The following is an 18614-nucleotide window of genomic DNA, read 5'->3' as shown; positions in this document are numbered from 1 at the left end:
CCTGGAAGGCTCAGTCATTGAGTGGCTGCCTTTGGCTTGGGTCGTGATCCCAGGGTCTTGGGATGGAGCCCTACATCGGCCTCCCTGCATAGCAGGAAGCCTGTTTCTCCCTCTCCCACCTGCCTTGCTTGTGTTCCCTCTCTCATTGTGTTTCTCTCTGTCAAATAAAATCTAAAAATAAAAAAAAAATTTTAATTAAAAAGTAAAATTTTAATTTTGAGGTCTTAATTTATTTGTTTGGCAAAAGAACTAACCAATTTATGTTATAGAAAATAATTTTAAAAATGCTTATGTTGTATTATGCAGAGATACATAATATCTGTATTTTACAGATGGCATGTTCTTTCCTTGGATATTTACTTATTTTGTGGCCTAAAAGCTATTACTAAACCTCCTGTACATGCCACATCACCCAGGTTTTTAATGACTTGTCCCTTGTGACACAAACAGCTAAAGATATGCTAGGAAGGAGACATTTGAAACCACCCTTTTTAAAGGGATCTAACAGTGGTTGTCGTCATCAGACTGTTACCTAGTATTCTTGTATATTAAATATATATTTAAGGTTTGATGGAAAAGAAGAAAGAAAGGCCTTGTAACAAAAGAGTTTCTAGGATTTCAAATTTTAGCCAGTTCAGAGAATCAATGGAAAAGATCTAATGCTAACTCTAGAAATAAGATCTGCAAGAGCTGTCTGTTTCTAAAACAGAGTTGTATTATAGGCTCACAATCCATACCAGTAGGATTCTAAGCCAACCATTGATTTTCCTTTTCCTATAAGAGAAGTTATGTCAAGAGCAGTCAAACTACTTAAATCCAAAGAGATCCAGCTTCTAAAAATATCAAAATTACTGAAGCATTCTTTGGAAATTGCATTCCTATATAATAATTATATATCAATATTATAACAATTATATGACTCATTAATTATGTTCTGATATGTAATTATGGTTAATACTATATATTATATATAATCTTAGGATTGATTGCTAAAAGATAGGATCCAACAACATCAGGTCCATCTATGTGATTTTTATAGCTGAGGAGGAACTGAGCATTGAAATGATTTGAATGAGATTAATTGATTAGCTTTTGTCAGGTTTGATATAATAATCCTGGTCTTTCAATAGAGCCTTATACTTCAGTAACATATTAATTTTTTCTATTCTTAAATGGTCATTTTTGCCTTGGATTTTCTTGAACTTTTAAGACAAGGCACTTTCTGACAAGTTATTTATTATGATGCCTGTGACTTCTCAGGAAGATGGATCAACAGGATTTCTTTTTGTTCCTGCTCATTTGCTCACTGAATCAAGACTGACGAAGGTGATACAGCACAAAAGCTTAATAGACCCTGTGAGAAGATCCACTTCACATGCTTTTAATAACATGTATATTGATAATATGATAGATCTTAGTTATTTATGCTTTTAGTAGATCTGGTTACTGGATAAATCCTGGAGAGATGATTATGAAGGACATTCTGAAGTCTTCTAGCATTGGTAAATTCCAAATTCTGAGATTTTAAACAGCTCTCGGAGCCACAGCAGAAAGTAAAATTCCTCACTGAAATAACAAACTTCTTTTTTATTTTTTAAATATTATTTTATTTTTATTTTATTTTTTTACCAACTTCTTTTTTAAAAATTGAATCTATTCCAAGGGTGCCTGGGTGGCACAGTTGGTTAAGCCTCAGACTCTTATTTTCAGCTCATGTTGGGATCTCAGTGTTGTGAGATTGGGCCCTCCATCGGGTTCTGCAATCAGTGTGGAGTCAGCTTAAGATTCTCTCTCCCTCTGATCCTTCCTCCTGTTCTCTTTCTCAAATAAATCTATAAGCAAAACAAAACAGAAATCAAGTATTTTCCAATAAACAACACTCACTGTGAATTAGGCATGTTTCCCGAAGTTTTAGTTGTAATCACATATTTATTACCAATTTCTCTAGGGATGGACTTGAGTGCTGAAAGCAGTAGCTGGCTGTACTCTGTTTTCTGGTTGACCTGATGACATAGCAAAGCTGTTAGTAATTACAGTTAATCAGCATCATGAATTATGCTTACAGTTATGTAATCATAGGCTTTCTTTTTATCATTACACATTTCTGAACCATTTTCTTCCATCTCTTTCCTTCTCTGCTTCTATTTTCCATATTTTACATTGATAGAAATATAATTTTAATATGATTATTTCTAAAACATTATTAAATATGCTTTAAAGGATTTATCCCCAAATGAAACACATTCTACAGTAAATCTTTTACGATGCCCACTTTGCTTTTCTCCCTTCCTCTCTCCCCCTTCTTCCCCCTTTTGCCCTGCCTCCTTCCTCTTTCTGAATATAGAAGGGATACAAGTTGTAGAGAATTATTTGAATAAAATGCGTTCAGAGTAGAAGAACCATATTTCTTTCTCATTATGGGGGCAGGGATGCATAAGAAACAAAGGAAGAGAGGCGGCTGGGTTTAGTTGGTGAAGTGTCTGCCCTCAGCTCAGGTCGTGATCCCTGGGTTCTAGGGTCGAGTCCTGCACTGGGCTCTCTGCTCAGCGGAGTCTGCTTCTCCCTCTCTCTGCAGCTTCCCCATTTGTGTTCTCTCTCTCTGACAAATAAATAAATAAAATCTTAAAAGAAGAGGACTGCGGGACAAGGTTCCATGAATGAGGGAGTTTTAGTGCTTTAAAGAAATGAGAGACTAATGGAACTTCAGAGATGTTAGAAAATGAGAGAGAACACCTGATTTTATTAAGTTGCTCTGTGTTAACACTTAGACAACACTACTTCATTCCACATGCTAACATATTTTATGAATAAAAACTGAGATACTCATCTACCTACGCATCTTGAAATGTGATTCTGTAGAGTGTGGGCTAGGAATATGGTTTTATGAGTGTAAATTACTTGAGTTTCATTTAATTAAAATAGGAATCAAAAGGCCAGAATGTTGACATTTGATTTTCTATTGTCTTTCTCATGTCTGACTCTGTCAGTTTTCAGGTCTCACTCAGCTAAAATGTGTGTGTGTGTGTGTGTGTGTGTGTGTGTGTGTGTGTGTATGCTTACTTGACCGCACACAGACATACAGCTGTCAATTTATATTAAGAAATAATGGAAGACTAAATCATAAAATAAAATAAAAAGCCCCAACTCTCAGTTCTCCAAAGTGATTAAATTATTTTCACTTCCACTGCAATGTATGAGTTTCCTTTGCTTCATATTCTCTCCATTTGGTGTTGGTAGTCTTTTTGATTTTAACTGTTCTCTATGGAGTGTGAAATATTATCTTATTGTGATTTTAATTTGTGTTCAGTCATGTTAAGCACTTTTACATGTATCTATTTGCCTTTTTTATATTTTCTTTTGTGAGGTGTCTTTTCTTGCTTGTGCCCATTGGGAAAGGGTTGTCTTTGTACTTACGATGTGTCGGGATTTGCATGTATTCTGTATATATTTTCAATGTCACATATATGTATAACTATCCTCTTTTTCTATTTAACAATAACAATATCCAAAGGATGTTATGTATGGAAGATATTGATACATTTAGTATTTCTTTCTTTCTTTCTTTTTTTTTTTTTTACAGATTTATTTATTTATTTCAGGGAGAGAGACAGAGACAGAGAAAGAGGGAAAGTGTGAGTGGGGTAGGAGGGAGGAACAAAAGGAGAGGGAGAGAGAGACTCTCCAGCAGACACCCTGCTGAGCATGGAGCCAGACCTGGGGCTTGATCTCATGATCCTGAGAGCAGGACCTGAGCTGAAATCAAGAGTTGGACATTTACCTGACTGAGCCATTGACTGTACCCCAATACATTTAACACTTCCCAGCTGGCAATTTTGGAAGGAGATTAGTATTTAGAACACAGACTTTATAATTTTCAATTTAAAACAAAAATTACATCCTGTTAATTCTGTTTTCATTTCAGGTGCAGTTAAAAACTAGCATTTCTAGTCAGTATGTAATTCGGACACAACCAACTAATAGGTGCCTTTCTACACTGGAATGTGCAGCTGCTGCTCTTTCCATTTTGGAGAAAAATAATTACATACAAGAGGTATGTCTTTGGAAGGTTATATAGTTTATGGAAGGAAGCAGTTTTGGTTAGATTTTATCTAGAAAATTTAGGAATGCATAACGTTAAATTTGCAGCTCAGGTGTCAAATTGAATGTTTCTGGTGATAGAAATTTGTGTGCATTTATAACCTTCTTTCCCCCTCTGGTGTTTTTCTGTGTTAGTTTAGCATCCAGATTGCATTATTTAAATATTCATTCTAAGCTGTGCAAACAGCATTTGTAATAAGCTAAATTGCTTTTAAGTAGCACAGCATTAAATACAGGGGTTTTGGTTAGATTTTTCTTTTATTATTTTATATTTCTCTTTTAGCATTTTGTGTTTCTTGTACACAGCTTTTTTCTTTCTAATTAAAAGAGTATTTTAGAGCAGCCCCCCTTTTTTTGCATTGGTGCTTTTATTTGAGAAGTTGTACCAACTTTTTGTTTATCTTCATCACTACTTGCTTGGGGTATAGAAAAGATAATTTTTTGAGAAAAAGATGCCTGCAGAATATGAAAAGACTATAACCTACAATCATCATTTTATTTAATTTCCATGAAAGCCTGATGATTTTGTATGTAATTCATAATCATCAGTAAAGAACGATGTTTATTGAGCTCACAAACATCTCCGTCTTTTGGAACATGTTTTACACTTCAGGCAAAAGAAAAAAGAACAGCAAAATAAGACTTAAATTGTTAGAGTTTTTTAATCACTGAAGATTTTTGATAAAACTCAAGAAGAAGAGTCAGAGGATAATGAGCATAGCTAGATGGAGTTTTATAACTCCTCTTACACACACACACACACACAGTACTCATCCCTGTCTTCTCTCTCTTTCTCTCATTATGCACTCTGAGTACTATTACAAGAGTGTGCCTTAGCTGTGAAGGAAATTTCAGTAATGGACAAAAGCTCAGGTCAGAGTAACTGGATTGGTTACCAAGAGAAAGAACCAAAGATGTCCAGAGCAAGGAGAGTTAAAGAATGCCAGAAGCAGGGCGCCTGGGTGGCTCAGTTGGTTTGGCTCGGGTCATGATCTTGGAGTCCAGGGATTGAGTCCCACATCAGGCTCCCAGCTCCATGGGAAGTCTGCTTCTCCCTCTGACCTTCTCCTCGCTCATGTTCTCTCTCACTGTCTCTCTCTCAAATAAATAAATAAAATCTTTAAAAAAAAAATTTCTCTCACCCTTTAAAAAAAAAAAAAAAAAGAATGCCAGAAGCAAGCCTTGACTTGCTTTTTCCCTCTCCCCTACCCTAAGCCATGGGAAGTGTCAGAGTTGGAGGCTTTTCTTTTTATGAAAAAAGTAGGCTTTCCTGGGTAGGCTTTTTTGTGTGTGTGTCTTTGTAAGTAGAATTTGTTTTGGGTCTAGGCAATTTCTCTTTCTCTATTCTCTTTTCTTTGAGGAAGAAAAAATTTCTTGAGGGACTGTACATCTTTCTCCCAAATGACCAGAGTGTTTTCTGACTTTTCTCCCTCTGCTTTAACCTTATCACCTGTTCCCATGTATCTAGCTACCAACAAAGCACTTTATATACCCCTATACTTGTTTTTCTGTTTTGTTTATATGTTCTTGAGCAAAAATAAAATACTCTTTTTAGGCATCTTAAAAGAAAGACGAAACTGAGCGCTGTTATTTAAACTTGCTTTCTGTACAGTCTCTGTGTTTTCCTTTTTGTTGATTGAAAACTCTGCAACCAGCTGACATCAGACCAGGGACCCATTAAAAGCTCCAATCTTGAGGGGAAAATGTAATATTCTTTGCCTGTGGATTTGGAACTTTATTTCCTCTCCTTCTTTGGGGTTCTGAAAAAAATTGTCCATGGGCCTCCATCTCTTATTTCTGCATTGGAATTGGATCTTTTACTTCAGTTCTGAACAGAAGCTTTATTATTGTTGGTGGTGATTTAATAATGTCATTGTAATGTGATGGGGCTAGGGGTTTTGATAGTTTTTGTACTAATACTGCTAGTGCTGCTACTGCTCCTTCCTTCCCAGCTTCATCAGATACATGATTCTGGTACTAGTTAATGTACCATGCCAGCAGGAAGCTTGTCTTGTGCCCTGAGTATAATATCCAACAACAGGCAAAATTCAGGATACAGAATGGCGACAGGATCCCTCCTATCTTTTGTTATTGTTGTCTGTGGGTCAAATGGCATGCGAAATCCCAAAGTAATAGTGAGGTCCTATAGTTCTCTTTCTGTTTGCTTTGATCGTCAGAAGTAGTCATACTTCAGTAGCCAGGAGAGGAAAAATGGTGTTTGACAATCAGATGCGTGAGTTGGGAGGTGCTGATAAGATTCTTGGCTAGAGCATGAGCAGAAGAAATGCATAATGGAACATCCCAAGTTGCTTATTATTACAGCTGGCAAAAAATTAGCTTTCTCAGTGGGGGAATCCCAAGTCTAGCCTGTTCAAATCTAGCTACAGTTTTTAAAAAAAATACATTAGTTCATTCTTCTGAGAAATGCAGTTACTATCTGTTCTGAACATAGGTGCTTTCTCTCTTTCCTGAGGGGGAAAAGCCATGACACATGTTTCCCCAGTAACCTTTTATTAGGGGCCCCCTAATGAAATGTTAAGACAGTGGGGCGGAGTCGTAATTTTTCAGCTGGCTTTATTCTGTGTGGGTAGGTAGGGCTCCTCAAAATGAAGAACTTGGCATAGAAGAACATTCTTAGTCTGCTGGCTCATCCTCACTCTTTATTCCTGAGCAGCTTTTCAAACACTCACAGTGGCTCAGGGTGAGCTTTGAAGCAGGCTTGAAGGAAACCTCCATCACTTATCATCATCACTTTTTGCCCATGAGCAATTCACATAATCCCCTTGCGCTTGTTTACTTCCCTGTAATGTACCCAAAATAGTTACCTCTTAGTCCTGTTGTGAGAATTGAGTGGAATAATGTATATTAATTACGTAACACAAGGAACTCAAGAATTAATCCCCTTGTTCTTCCTTGTCCCCGATTCTTGCCAATAAATTAACAAAAAATTGGAGCTAAAAATTGGTGGTTTTCATTCAGCTACTGTAATACTTACCAGGGCTTTTCACACCTTGGAGGTCTTGAGCTTAGGGATCTTTTTTATAGTAAAATGTTTTCTACTTCTGAAGTTTTGCCTCATGAGCCTATATAGCTAAATGGGGTAAAGCTTCATGCACAGCTTAAGTGCCTTAGCCCTGCTCGACAGCAGTAGCTGGTCAGTCATGGCCCCTTTAGAACTGTCACTTCATACCAGCTGACAAAAGCTTTTATAAAACACTGATTCCTGTCCCCCACCCGCCAAGTAAACTTTTAGAAATGAAGTTATTTTGAAAGTGGAGGATTTTGGATTTTCATTGTTCCTCTGAACCAGTCTGTTTCTCCTGTAGCCTCGTATTGCCTGGGGGTATAATGTTTGTTTTTACAGAAGCCTTGTCACTTACTGCCATGTGGTGTGCTCAACACATTGGATGCATCCCCTTAGCGTAACCGAATAATGACCCTGTAAGGTTGACGTTATTTCCCTCCTTTTACAGATGGAGAAAATGGCAAGAAGTTGTATGACTTACTTGGGGACACATAGCTAGTGATGATTACACCAGTCAGGATAGGCTAGATGCGACTGCAAAATCAGAACGGCATCACACCACAGCGGTTTATGCGTGTGTCACACTGTCTGAGCTGTGGGATCACTGGGGGCTTTTACTTACTACAGTCCCTTAGGGGCCTAGGCTGGTGGAGGCACCATTTAGATACGTCGTTCTCCTCTCATCAAGGAAGGCGTCAAGGGAGCTGGTGAATCAGACATTCCTTTAAAGCTTCTGTCCAGAGGTGACATCAGTATTTATGCTCCCATTTCGTTAACCAAAGCAAGTGATAATTTCAAGGATGGAGGACTGGTGCATTTGTGAACAGCCCTACTGAGTACCAGATGGAATGGGGATCTCATCTAGATCTGTCTCCACAACTCCTTCTCTTAGTTACCTCAGGAAACAGGTAGAATCTTCTTTTCAGGAGGTAAACATCGGGGGCCCTTACCAATAGGAATATTAGGGTTCTGTCCATCAAGAATCTGATAAATATCATAAATAGCAACAGAACCTTCAGTTGTCTCAGTCTGTGTAGTCCTTGGTTTGTTTTCTAGGGTTGGTGTTTCAGGATCCAGTCAGTCTGTGCTGACTCTGTAAAGAAATATATAGTCATTTCCACATTCCCTCTCTTATTTGAACAACTTAAAGGAAATCATGGTAGCATATATAAGGGGCTTTCTACACTAATGGCATGCAGTTTCTCCAAGAAGTCTGTCTCTTTCCCGTTGGTGTACGTCAGGGATTACATGGGGTTGCCTGTGACAGAGTGGCTCCTGCAGTGCTTGGACCATGTATGTACGCTTCTTTTTCTCCTGGGTATAAGGACGGTGAGGTGAGCAGCCCAGGGCTGGGCATCACTTCTGTCTCTCTGTCCATCACCAAATGGATGTGTTTGACTTTAATCTTTGTGTTTATTGCCTAGGAGTCACATGATAGTTATCCCACCCCCACAGTCCTGTTCCAGGCAAGAGGAAAGTGCAGGAGCCTCTGCCTGTCGAGTCTGTCCCATTTTAAAGAGTGTCTCTGGAAGCCCCACGCAGAACCCCCCCCCCCACACACATATCATTACACGGAGTGTCGGTAGCCAGATAGCATTACCAGCTGGGTACATTGCTACCTGGAATAACATTTTGGATTTTTTTTTAATAAGAAAAGAATAAATATGGAGAGGGATGCTGGTGACTTGTCACAGTGTCTGAGTTCAGTGTCAAAGTAGAGAGCTGATGTTAAGCTCTTTGCTGCCACTCTCTGTGAATGAGGGAGGATACATTTTTACACAGACATTGTGACATTTTGGTAGATAAATTTATCCATTTTCTTTCTTTGTTCCTTTTATTTCTAAAAAAGAGTTTGCTTACTCAAGTTTGCTATTGTTACTTGGGAGATTTAGATCAGGGATCTCGGGCCCAAGGAAAGAAATCTGACTCAAAATATGTTTTAAACATGTGACAGAGTGGGATTTTTTTCTTTTTTTTAAATTTTTGAACTTGAAAAACTTGAGGTTGGGCTTATGCTCTAGTTGTGTTTTCACGGCCATCATTCTTTGTTATCATATGGGTTCACCCCCCACCCCCGTACATGTTTATGTAATATGACTGGCCCTGTCGGTATTTGGATTTAGACAGGTACGTATATAGTTAGAATTATTTTCAAATGTACCAAATACCAGGGTATTTAACTTGCTGTGGTCCCCGGACCAATGTGAGAGAATTAGTAAACCTCTTACCCATTGCTGCTGTCATCTGATTGTTCTCAGGCAGCAGGAAACATGCATCAGTCTGTGATTGAAGCTGAATCAAGGGAATTAAGGGGCGCCTGGGTGGCTCAGTCGGTTGATTTTGGCTCAGGTCCTGATCTCAGGGTCATGGGATCAAGCCCCAGATCTGGCTCCCTGCGCAGTGGGGAGTCTGCATGTCTCCCCCTCTCTCTATTCTTACCCCTCTCATGCTCTCCTCTCTCTTTCTCTCAAATAAATAAATAAAATCTTAAAGAAACAATTTGTATCTAAAGGTCTCTTTTACTGTTACACATCAAATTATTATAATGTAACAGTTTTTTTGGATATTTGAATATGTTAACTAAACTGAATTTGGACTTTATCATCTCTATGCTTGTGTCTTTTTTTTTTTTTTCAAGATTTTATTTATTTATTTGACAGAGCGAGATCACAAGTAGGCAGAGGGACAGGGGAGTGGGGGGAAGCAGACTCCCCACTGAGCAGAGAGCCCAATGTGAGACTCAATCCCAGGACCCTGAGATTAGGACCTGTGCTGAAGGCAGATGCTTAACCCACTGAGCCACCCAAGTGCTCCTATGCTTGCATCTTTTTACCAGAATTCCTTAGTGCTATGTAAGGTATGAATTAAAAGAAATTTATATTTGGAAATCTTCACATATTTAGTAGAGTGTCTATTACTTTTTGTAGTCAAAAACCAATGATGGTAAAAAGAAACATAATAATCCCTGTTTATGAAGAAAAGACTAGATACAATATTGTGATTTGTTAGACACTATTTTAGTATCTTTTTTTTTTTTTATCTTCACAGACTTTGCTTCGTCCTCTTCAAGCTTTATGCTCTTTCCAGCTTCAGCACGGTGCTCAAATTCGCCTCAGCAAGGAACACCTTCTGAAGAATGGATTATATCCTAAGCCAATGCCAAAGAACAAACGCAAACTCAGGAAAATGGAACTGTTAATGAACAGTGTTAAAATTTAGTACTGTTGTTTTATGGTGCTAGTTATGATGTCTTCCACTGATAAGACCAGGTGAAGTTTTCAGAAGATTTAAGTCCGTGGGTTTTTGACTATCTGAATAATAAGATTGGCATACTAAACTTGCCCAGAAGAAGGAAGTAAACCAAATAACCATAAAAAAGCAAATAAAAAAGAAAAATTCACTGACTCCATTAAAAGCAAGGTTTCATAGTGTATTTGTTTTAAAAAATGTGCCTGTAAAACATTTTTTCAGATCCATTGTTTGAAATGTGATTAGTTGTTGAGTGAGGTTAGAAGTTCTTTTTTATAAAATGGAAAGAAATTATTGCACCTGATCGGGGCAGTAGTCTTTTCATTAATTTATAGATAGGTGTAGATCTCTAATAGAGGGCGCTCACATCAATATGCAATCCTGTACATAAACTTTATAGTTTTTAATAAGTAACAAGAATAATGATCATCAGGTAGTTGAGATTGAATTAATTTATTTCCTAGAATACTATAACAGAATAAGGAAACTAAATATATTTTTTAGCTAAATATATTCAAATTTAGCTAAATTTGAATTCAGCTATTTTGATTTAAGTGTTCTACTAATTGCCTGGATTTTTTGGTATTAGAGTACAATTGGAGTATAAAATTATATTAGCTTCAGGTGTTCACCATAATAATTTAGTCTTTATATACATTGCAAAATAATCACCACACAATAAGTCCAGTCAACATCCCTACATATCTATGAAATTTTTTTTCTTATAATGAGAACTTTTAAGATACACTTCTTTAGCATCTTTCCAATATGCAGTATTTGCAGTTTTGCAGAATTATTAACTATAGTCACCATGTTTTATTTTACATCCCCAGACTTATTTATTTTATAACTGGTAGTTTCTTCCTTTTGCCCACCATTCACCCTCTGCCTCCAGCAACTGCCAGTCTATACACTATATCTATGAGCTTGGGTTTTTTTTTGTGGTTTTTTTTTTTAAGGATTCCACATAAAAATGATATCAAATGATACTTATCTTTCTCTTTGTGACTTATTTCACTGAGCATTATGCCTTCCAGGTCCATCCATGTTGTCAGAAATGACAAGATCTCAGTCTTTTTTTTAAATGGCTGACTAATAATCCATTTCAGTTATCCTTTGATGGCTGTTTAGGTTATTACCATACCTTGGCTGTTGTAAATAATGCTATAGTGAACATAGAGATATATCTTTTCAAGTTAATCCTTTTGTTTTCTTTGGCTAAATATCCAGAAATGGAAATACTAGACCATATGATAGTTCTATTTTTTACTTCCTAAGGAGCCTCCATACTCTTTCCCATAGTGGCTGCACCACTTCACATTCCTGCCAACAGTGCACGAGGGTTCCCCCTTCTCCACATTTTCCATGTCAGCCCTTGTTATTTCTTGTCTTTTTAATACTAGGCATTCTGACAGGTGTGAGATGATATCTTATATCTCTTTGTGGTTTTGATTTGTATTTCCCTGATGATGAGTGATAGCAATCATCTTCTCATGCACCTGTTGGCCCTCTCTATGTTTTAGAAAAATGTCTATTCAGATCCTCTGTACATTTTCCCCCATTTTTAAATCAAATTGTTTGTGGGTTTTGGTTTTTTTCTATGAATTATATGAGTTCTTTATATATTTTTGTTATTAACCCCTTATCTGATATATGATTTGCAAATATTTTCTCCCGTTCCATAGGTTGCCTTTTCATTTTGTTGATGGTTTCCTCTGTTGTGCAGAAACTTTTTAGTTTGATGTAGTCCCCCTGGTTTATTTTTACTTCTGTTACTTGTGCTTTTGGTGCCTGATTTAAAAAATCATTGCTAAGATTGATGTCAAAGAACTTACCACCTTTTTTCCCCTAGTTTTATGGGTTTCATTTCTTGTATGCAAGTCTTTAATCCATTTGGAATTAGTTTCTGTGTGTGGTATAAGATGGTGGTCCAGTTTCATTCTTTTGCATGTGGTTGAAGCTTTTCCCAGCATCATTTGTTGAAGAAACTGTCCTTTCCCCACTTTCCCCTTTCCCCATATTTTTGGCTCCTTTGTCAGAAATCAGAAATCATTTGGTCATGCATGTGTGGGTTTATTTGGGAGCCCTATTCTGTTCCATAGATATATTTGTGTGTTTTTATGCCAATACCATACTGTTTCGATAACTATAGCTTTGCAATGTACTCTGATTTCATACTCCCTCTTTGTTTTTGTTTCTAAAAGTTGCTTTGGCTCTTTGGGGTCTTTTATGGCTCCTTCCAAATTGCAGGATTGTTTGTTCTCTGTCTGTGAAAAAATGCCATTGGACTGTTGATACAGATTTCAATGACTCTGAAGATTGTTTTGGATAGTAGCCCAAATTCTGAAAGAGGTGCATGTAATTTTGGCATAGCATCCATTTTTACTTGTAATCACTCTGGGTAAGGTTAGATTTTTCAACATTCATCTAAAAGGTTTATTGACTGTGATTAGTTGTATTGAAATTTTCACATGGAAAGAAATGAAATAGCATATAATACAACTATACTTTCAGGAACATATTTTTCTAACTAGGGCTATTTAAATCTTTTTTGGTGGCAAGAACTTTTAATTTCAGAGATTAAATTTTCCCTACCCTCTTGGGAAAATATTTACTAACATCTTACAAAGTATTAGAGGCATGTATGTAATATATGTTTATATCTAACTTAAATCTACCGCAGTTGGAGTCACATATTGGCAAGAAGAGGGGCTTTGCTTTGTTCTTTATTTATGACTCCTAGAGTGTGCTGTATCAAGTGTTAAGTTGTAAGGAAGAACTAAACTTGTGATATAAAAATAAGCTTGTTATATATGTGTCTATACGTGTGATATATGAATGGTTATTTCTGATTGTTTTCATACTTTCTTTTTTTATTGTTAACCTGGATTAGACTCTTCTTAAAAGCTTTAATGCTAGTCATAATGAGAATGCTGATGAATGTTTGGGGAAACTATGCAGAAAATATTTTGAAATACTGAACAAAAGTTTGATTTCTTTTTATCTTGTATTACTGAATTTCTGGATTTAAACACAAGTTAGCTCATTTGTAATCTAAGACACCTACTATCAAATGACTTCCTAGGTATGATAGAAAAGAAATAGTAATAATAATGTGTAATGGTTTCCTAAAAAATGAGTTAAAATCATCTTACAGTAATATTTTCAGTTAAAAATAAAATTTTGCAAATTTTTAATCCATTATTATTGCCTTTGTAAAAAAGAAATCACTGTATAAGACACCATATAAATCTTTAAATTGTACTTTATATTGATCTTTGTTAAGAATGATTACTACCTTTCTCTATTAACTACAGCATTTTAGGGTAATTTTTGAATCCTTACAAAGGCTTAAAATTTAGTATTTTTCAAAACTTATAAAATACTTTTAAAGTATATATAGTTTTCCAAGCTATTTTTCTGACCTCTTATTTTATTAATTTTTTTATCTTGACTGACCTCTTGACAAGGTGATTTCACTTAATCTTTTCTGGTAGTCACTGCTTCTTTAGTCACTTGCTCTCATTAGGCAGTTTTAAGAACTATAATTGATAGTTTTAGTTATTAAAAATACTCAAAATAGGTAGAATTATATGATTTTAACTGAAATTTTTACCTGGCTTTTAAAAGTTTTTTTCTTTTTCTTTATTGTAGTTGTCTTTTTAATTCAGTTGCTTTATATTTGCTTGATTTGCCTGGAGTAGTTTCAGTTTTTGTGGATTTATAGCTAATAGTAGTCTTCACTTGCACTCTCCAACTGCACTTTGATGTTGCGTAGATTGTTTCGTGAATTGTTATTTGAACCATGTAACTTAGAGGACGGGATTTCTTTATACACAACGTGTCATGCATTTCATCAGCCTGAAGTGTTGGGTTGAAAATCATCATGTAATGAGTGGAGTTATTTTCAGAGTTTCTGGCCTATGTGAGTATAAAGCATTGAGAACTATAGTGTATGAAGCCAGTTACAGTGCTTGGCAGATTTCTCTAGGTTGGATTAGATGGTTTTTTATGTGGAGCATGAGAGTTATTTTAAGAAAAATTACATTCCCCTGTTTTAAGACTCACACCCAACTTTCCATGACCATTACAATGTTAGGGTTTTCCCCCAAGATTTTAGAAGAAGCAATCTCCTTGCTACCACCATTGTTAATGAATTATATGGAAGAACACTTCTACACAACTTCTCCAGTTTGTTCATCACATATTCCCATTTACTGCCCTAAATTGGCTCTTTAAAACATGGGATTGTGTAGACAGCCCTTTCCATTGAATGTTGATGGATTTTGGGGAAGTAAATTGTTGATCCTTGGATAAAATTGTCATTGGTATAGAAGTAAATGTTTTTGATGCCCTAAGTAAAAACAAAACAAAACAAAACAAAGCAAAATAAAACAAAGCTAGGTTTTTCTTGGTGAACTCACAAGTTTTATGTAGTGAGCCTTTTACTATGTAGATTTATTCCTTAAATATAGGTATGAATGGATATCCTCATAGGAAAATAATACTATGGTTGAGATGTAATGAAACTTTGCATTTAACTACATCCCATAGCAGTAGAATGAATCACTGCCTCTTAGTTTTCTCAATCTAAATTTTTATCTATTGGATTTGCTTAGCATATTCTCCTTCCTTTTTCTTTTTCTTTCAGCCTTATTGAGGTATCATCGACAAATGGAATGCACAATATGATTTGATGCACATATGCATTGTAAAAAGATTCTCCCCGTCAAGTTAGTTAATTGACACATCCACTACCTCACATACTAACCTGTGTGTGTGTGTGTGTGTGTGTGTGTGTGTGTGTGTGTGTGTGATAACATTTAAGTTCTATCCCTTGGCAAATTTCAGTTAAACCATTCAGTGACCAGCTATGACCATTTTCTCCCTTTTTCCTCATACTTCCTTCTTCCTGGGCTGCGCCTCTCCCTTCCTCCTCACTCTCATGATCCTCTCTCCTTTCCTACTATCCTTATCCTGTCTACTAGTCTTTTTTTTGTGTGTACAAATTATCTGTGTATCCTTGTATAAGGAGTTTTCTTACAAAAGATCCTGTAGTGGTCTTAATAGATTCTAGTTTTATATTTAAAATTTGTGCAGGAAATCAGGCAGTGCTCTGTGATTTACTCTGTGCTGATGATTTGCCTCCCTTATACCCTTACTCTACTAAAAAAAAAAAGCACACTAGAGAAAGATGTTATTATTAATTAGTCTTTAATTTTTCACTTGAATCAACAAATATGAGTTTTTTAAAGAAACTTTTTAATATAGGAATTTTTTAAAAACTGAAGTAGATATCCATTGATTAAGAAAGTAATTTAGTTTTGTTACTTAAAGATATGTTAAGAAATTAAAACATTCTTCTTTATTTAGTTATTTTAATTGAGGTATAAATGATGTATAACATTAAATACTTTCAGGTGTACAATGTAATGATTTGGTAGATATTTGTGGACACCATGAAATGACCAGGGCAATAAGCCTAGTTATCATATGAAGTTATACATTTTTTAAAAGATTTTATTTATTTATTTGACAGAAATCACAAGTAGGCAGAGAGGCAGGCAGAGAGAGAGAGGAGGAAGCAGGCTCCCTGCAGAGCAGAGAACCCGATGTGGGGCTCCATCACAGGACCCCAGGATCATGACCTGAGTTGAAGGCAGAGGCTTTAACCGACTGAGCCACCCAGGCTCCCTATACATTTTTTTATTCTTGTGATGAGAACTTTAAGATTTACTCTCTTGGTGACATTCAGATATGCAATGCAGTGTTTTTGACTGTAGTCACTATGCTGTAGATTATATTTCCATGACTTATTTATTTAATAACTGAACGTTTCTATCTCTTGAACCCTGTCACCTATTTTGCCTACTTCTCCCTCTCTCCCTCTCTGGCCACCTCCATTCTGTTCTGTGTTTGTTTTGTTTTGTGTGTTTGTATTTTAGATTCCTCATATAAGTGATATCATGCAATATTTGTCTTTGTTTGGCTTATTTCACTTAGTATATTACCTTCAAGGTCCACTTATGCTCTTGCAAATGGCAAGATTTTGTTCTTTTTTTGATGACTGAGTAGTACTCCACTGTATAAATATACCATGTCTTCTTTATCCACTGGTCCATTGGTGGGCACCTGGGTTGTTTCCATATCCTGGCTATTGTAAATAATGCTGCAGTGAACATAGAGGTGCATGATCTTTTCAACTTAGTGTTTTTGTTTTGTGCAGATAAATACCCAGAAGTGGAATTTCTGGATTGTGTGGTAGTTCTACTTTTAATTTTTTTGAGGAATTTTGAAACATTTTTAAAAGTACATCTGCTTCAGGATTCTTTTGCATGCTAATAGCATTTACTCATTTCTGTCTATAAATATGTTATTTACAAGGTGAAAAATCTCCTATTACATTTTTATATGTAATTTTATGGGAAACATTAGTTGATATGAAAAAGGCAATAATTTGCAATATGGTCATACGATTTTATAACTATAATTGCCAGTCATTTTGGCTTTATTAAATAGTTTTACTTTCAGCATTACTTCTTTCTTAATAAAATCAATGAAGAAATTTTTAAATGTACATGAAAAACCTTGATTTTGGATCTAAAATATAAGTTTTCCTTTTTTTCCATTTCTGGAATAGCTGACGTTACAGAAATGAAAGCAATGTTTTAACAGCATATTTTAAGACTTACTTGTTTTGTAATTCTCAGAACTCTCATAAATTTGAATTCTGTGTGGCAAATTCTATATGACAGATACTTTCACCCATGACACATATAGTCTCTTGTAAAAGAAAGATATTCATTTAGTGAATAAGGTAAAAGTAAAGATTACTTGAAATAATGAGTATCTTTAAGGTAAAATACATTAACAAATTGACTGTTACTTTAATTTGTGAAGTGTTTATTCATTAACTTAAAGGAGGAAAAATGGATCATGCCGTCATTTTTTGATTTTTCACTTGTGCTAATGGATTTCATTACTTTGAAAAGTATTAGTACTTATTTTAGCTTAGAGTTTGTTAATGTCGTTAGGGATGGGGTGTAATAATAGTTTTTACTTAGAACTAGACATTTGTGACTTATAATAACTAATATTCAGTTAATTATTAACAATGTTAAACTTAATTTCCATTTTAAAAGAAATAGTTAAATTACTAATGACTTAATAGTTATTTTCAAAAATGGTTTTACTATTTTTTATTCATAACAAAAGTTATTTGAAATGTTTTTGAAAATATAATTGCTGTGTTTTATTTTCTTGGTGATTCTCAATAATATCATTATTAAAATATCATTAATATTTAATTTGAAATACATGAATTATTCCTAGTATTTAGCGTTGAACTACAGAGTCTGTTGGATAATATATCTGCATGCATCTCCCATTATTTTGAATAACGGACGTGATGATGTTAGTAGTGAGATATGCTTGGGCATCCATTAAAGGTTTTAGTAGTATATAGTAAAAGTGTCTGTAAGTTCTATCTTTTATGCCTGTTAGTAGATAAATCTTTGTTTACTTAGTATTTCTCAGTGATCAGTCCATTAAACCACTTATTTAGTAGATATTTTTATTTAGCCTTTACTATGTCAGGCCCTATGTTAAGTACTAGAGCGATGTGGAAGAGAGTCTGTATCTGAGAAGTTGAAGTGCTGGTAGGTGGAGACAGACAGACAGACAGACAATCTGACAGACAGTCAATAAGATAATTTCAGGTATTAATAACTGTTATGGTAGAGAGTCCTAGAATAGAGTGTGATGAGATTTTAGTCATAGTTGGGAGAGGCCTTGCTGGAGGAAGTGACATTCCAGTTTTGGGCTAAGTGATGAGAAGGAAGCAGCATGTAAATAACTCTTCTTTATTTTTTTTTTTTTAAGTTTTAATTCCTATATAGTTAACATACAGTGTTATATTAGTTTCAGGTATACAGTATAGTGATTTAGCAGTTCTGTATGTTACTCAGTGCTCAACCTGTTAAGTATCCCCTTCACCATTTCATCCCTCCCTCCACCCACCTCCCCTCTGGTAACCATCTCTTTGTTCTCTGTGCATTGTTAAGAGCCTGTTTTTTGGTTTGTCTCTTTTTTCTTTGTTTTGTTTCTTAAATTCTCGATATAAGTGAGATCATAGGATACTGTTTTTTTTTTTCCTGACTTATTTTATTTAGCATTACACTCTAGATCCGTCCACATTGTTACAAATGGCAAGTTTTCATTCTCTTAATGGCTGAATATTATT

The 18614-nt window shown here is 35.5% G+C and overlaps 1 protein-coding gene across 3 annotated transcripts in view; it reads left to right on the top strand.

The window, feature by feature from the left end:
• DTWD2 (DTW domain containing 2) overlaps positions 1 to 18614 on the top strand; it is a 254048-nt gene that overhangs the window by 88254 nt on the left and 147180 nt on the right. Inside the window, exons 5-6 of one of the 3 annotated variants that reach the window (XM_082724138.1) lie at positions 3923 to 4051; positions 10172 to 13573. The exons of 1 other annotated variant lie outside the window; for it this stretch is intronic. In XM_082724138.1, coding sequence (XP_082580264.1) covers positions 3923 to 4051; positions 10172 to 10342 — 300 coding nt within the window. In that variant the 3' untranslated portion in view covers positions 10343 to 13573. Of the gene's footprint in view, positions 1 to 3922; positions 4052 to 10171; positions 13574 to 18614 lie in introns of those variants that run through there. One more of the 3 variants, XM_082724140.1, reaches the window with a different exon arrangement.

This window comes from Mustela nivalis (assembly GCF_964662115.1).
Source record: "Mustela nivalis genome assembly, chromosome: 3".
Classification (NCBI taxonomy): domain Eukaryota; kingdom Metazoa; phylum Chordata; class Mammalia; order Carnivora; family Mustelidae; genus Mustela; species Mustela nivalis.
The sequence above is the reverse complement of the archived record's forward strand: the minus strand, read 5'-3'. Positions and strand labels throughout refer to the sequence as shown.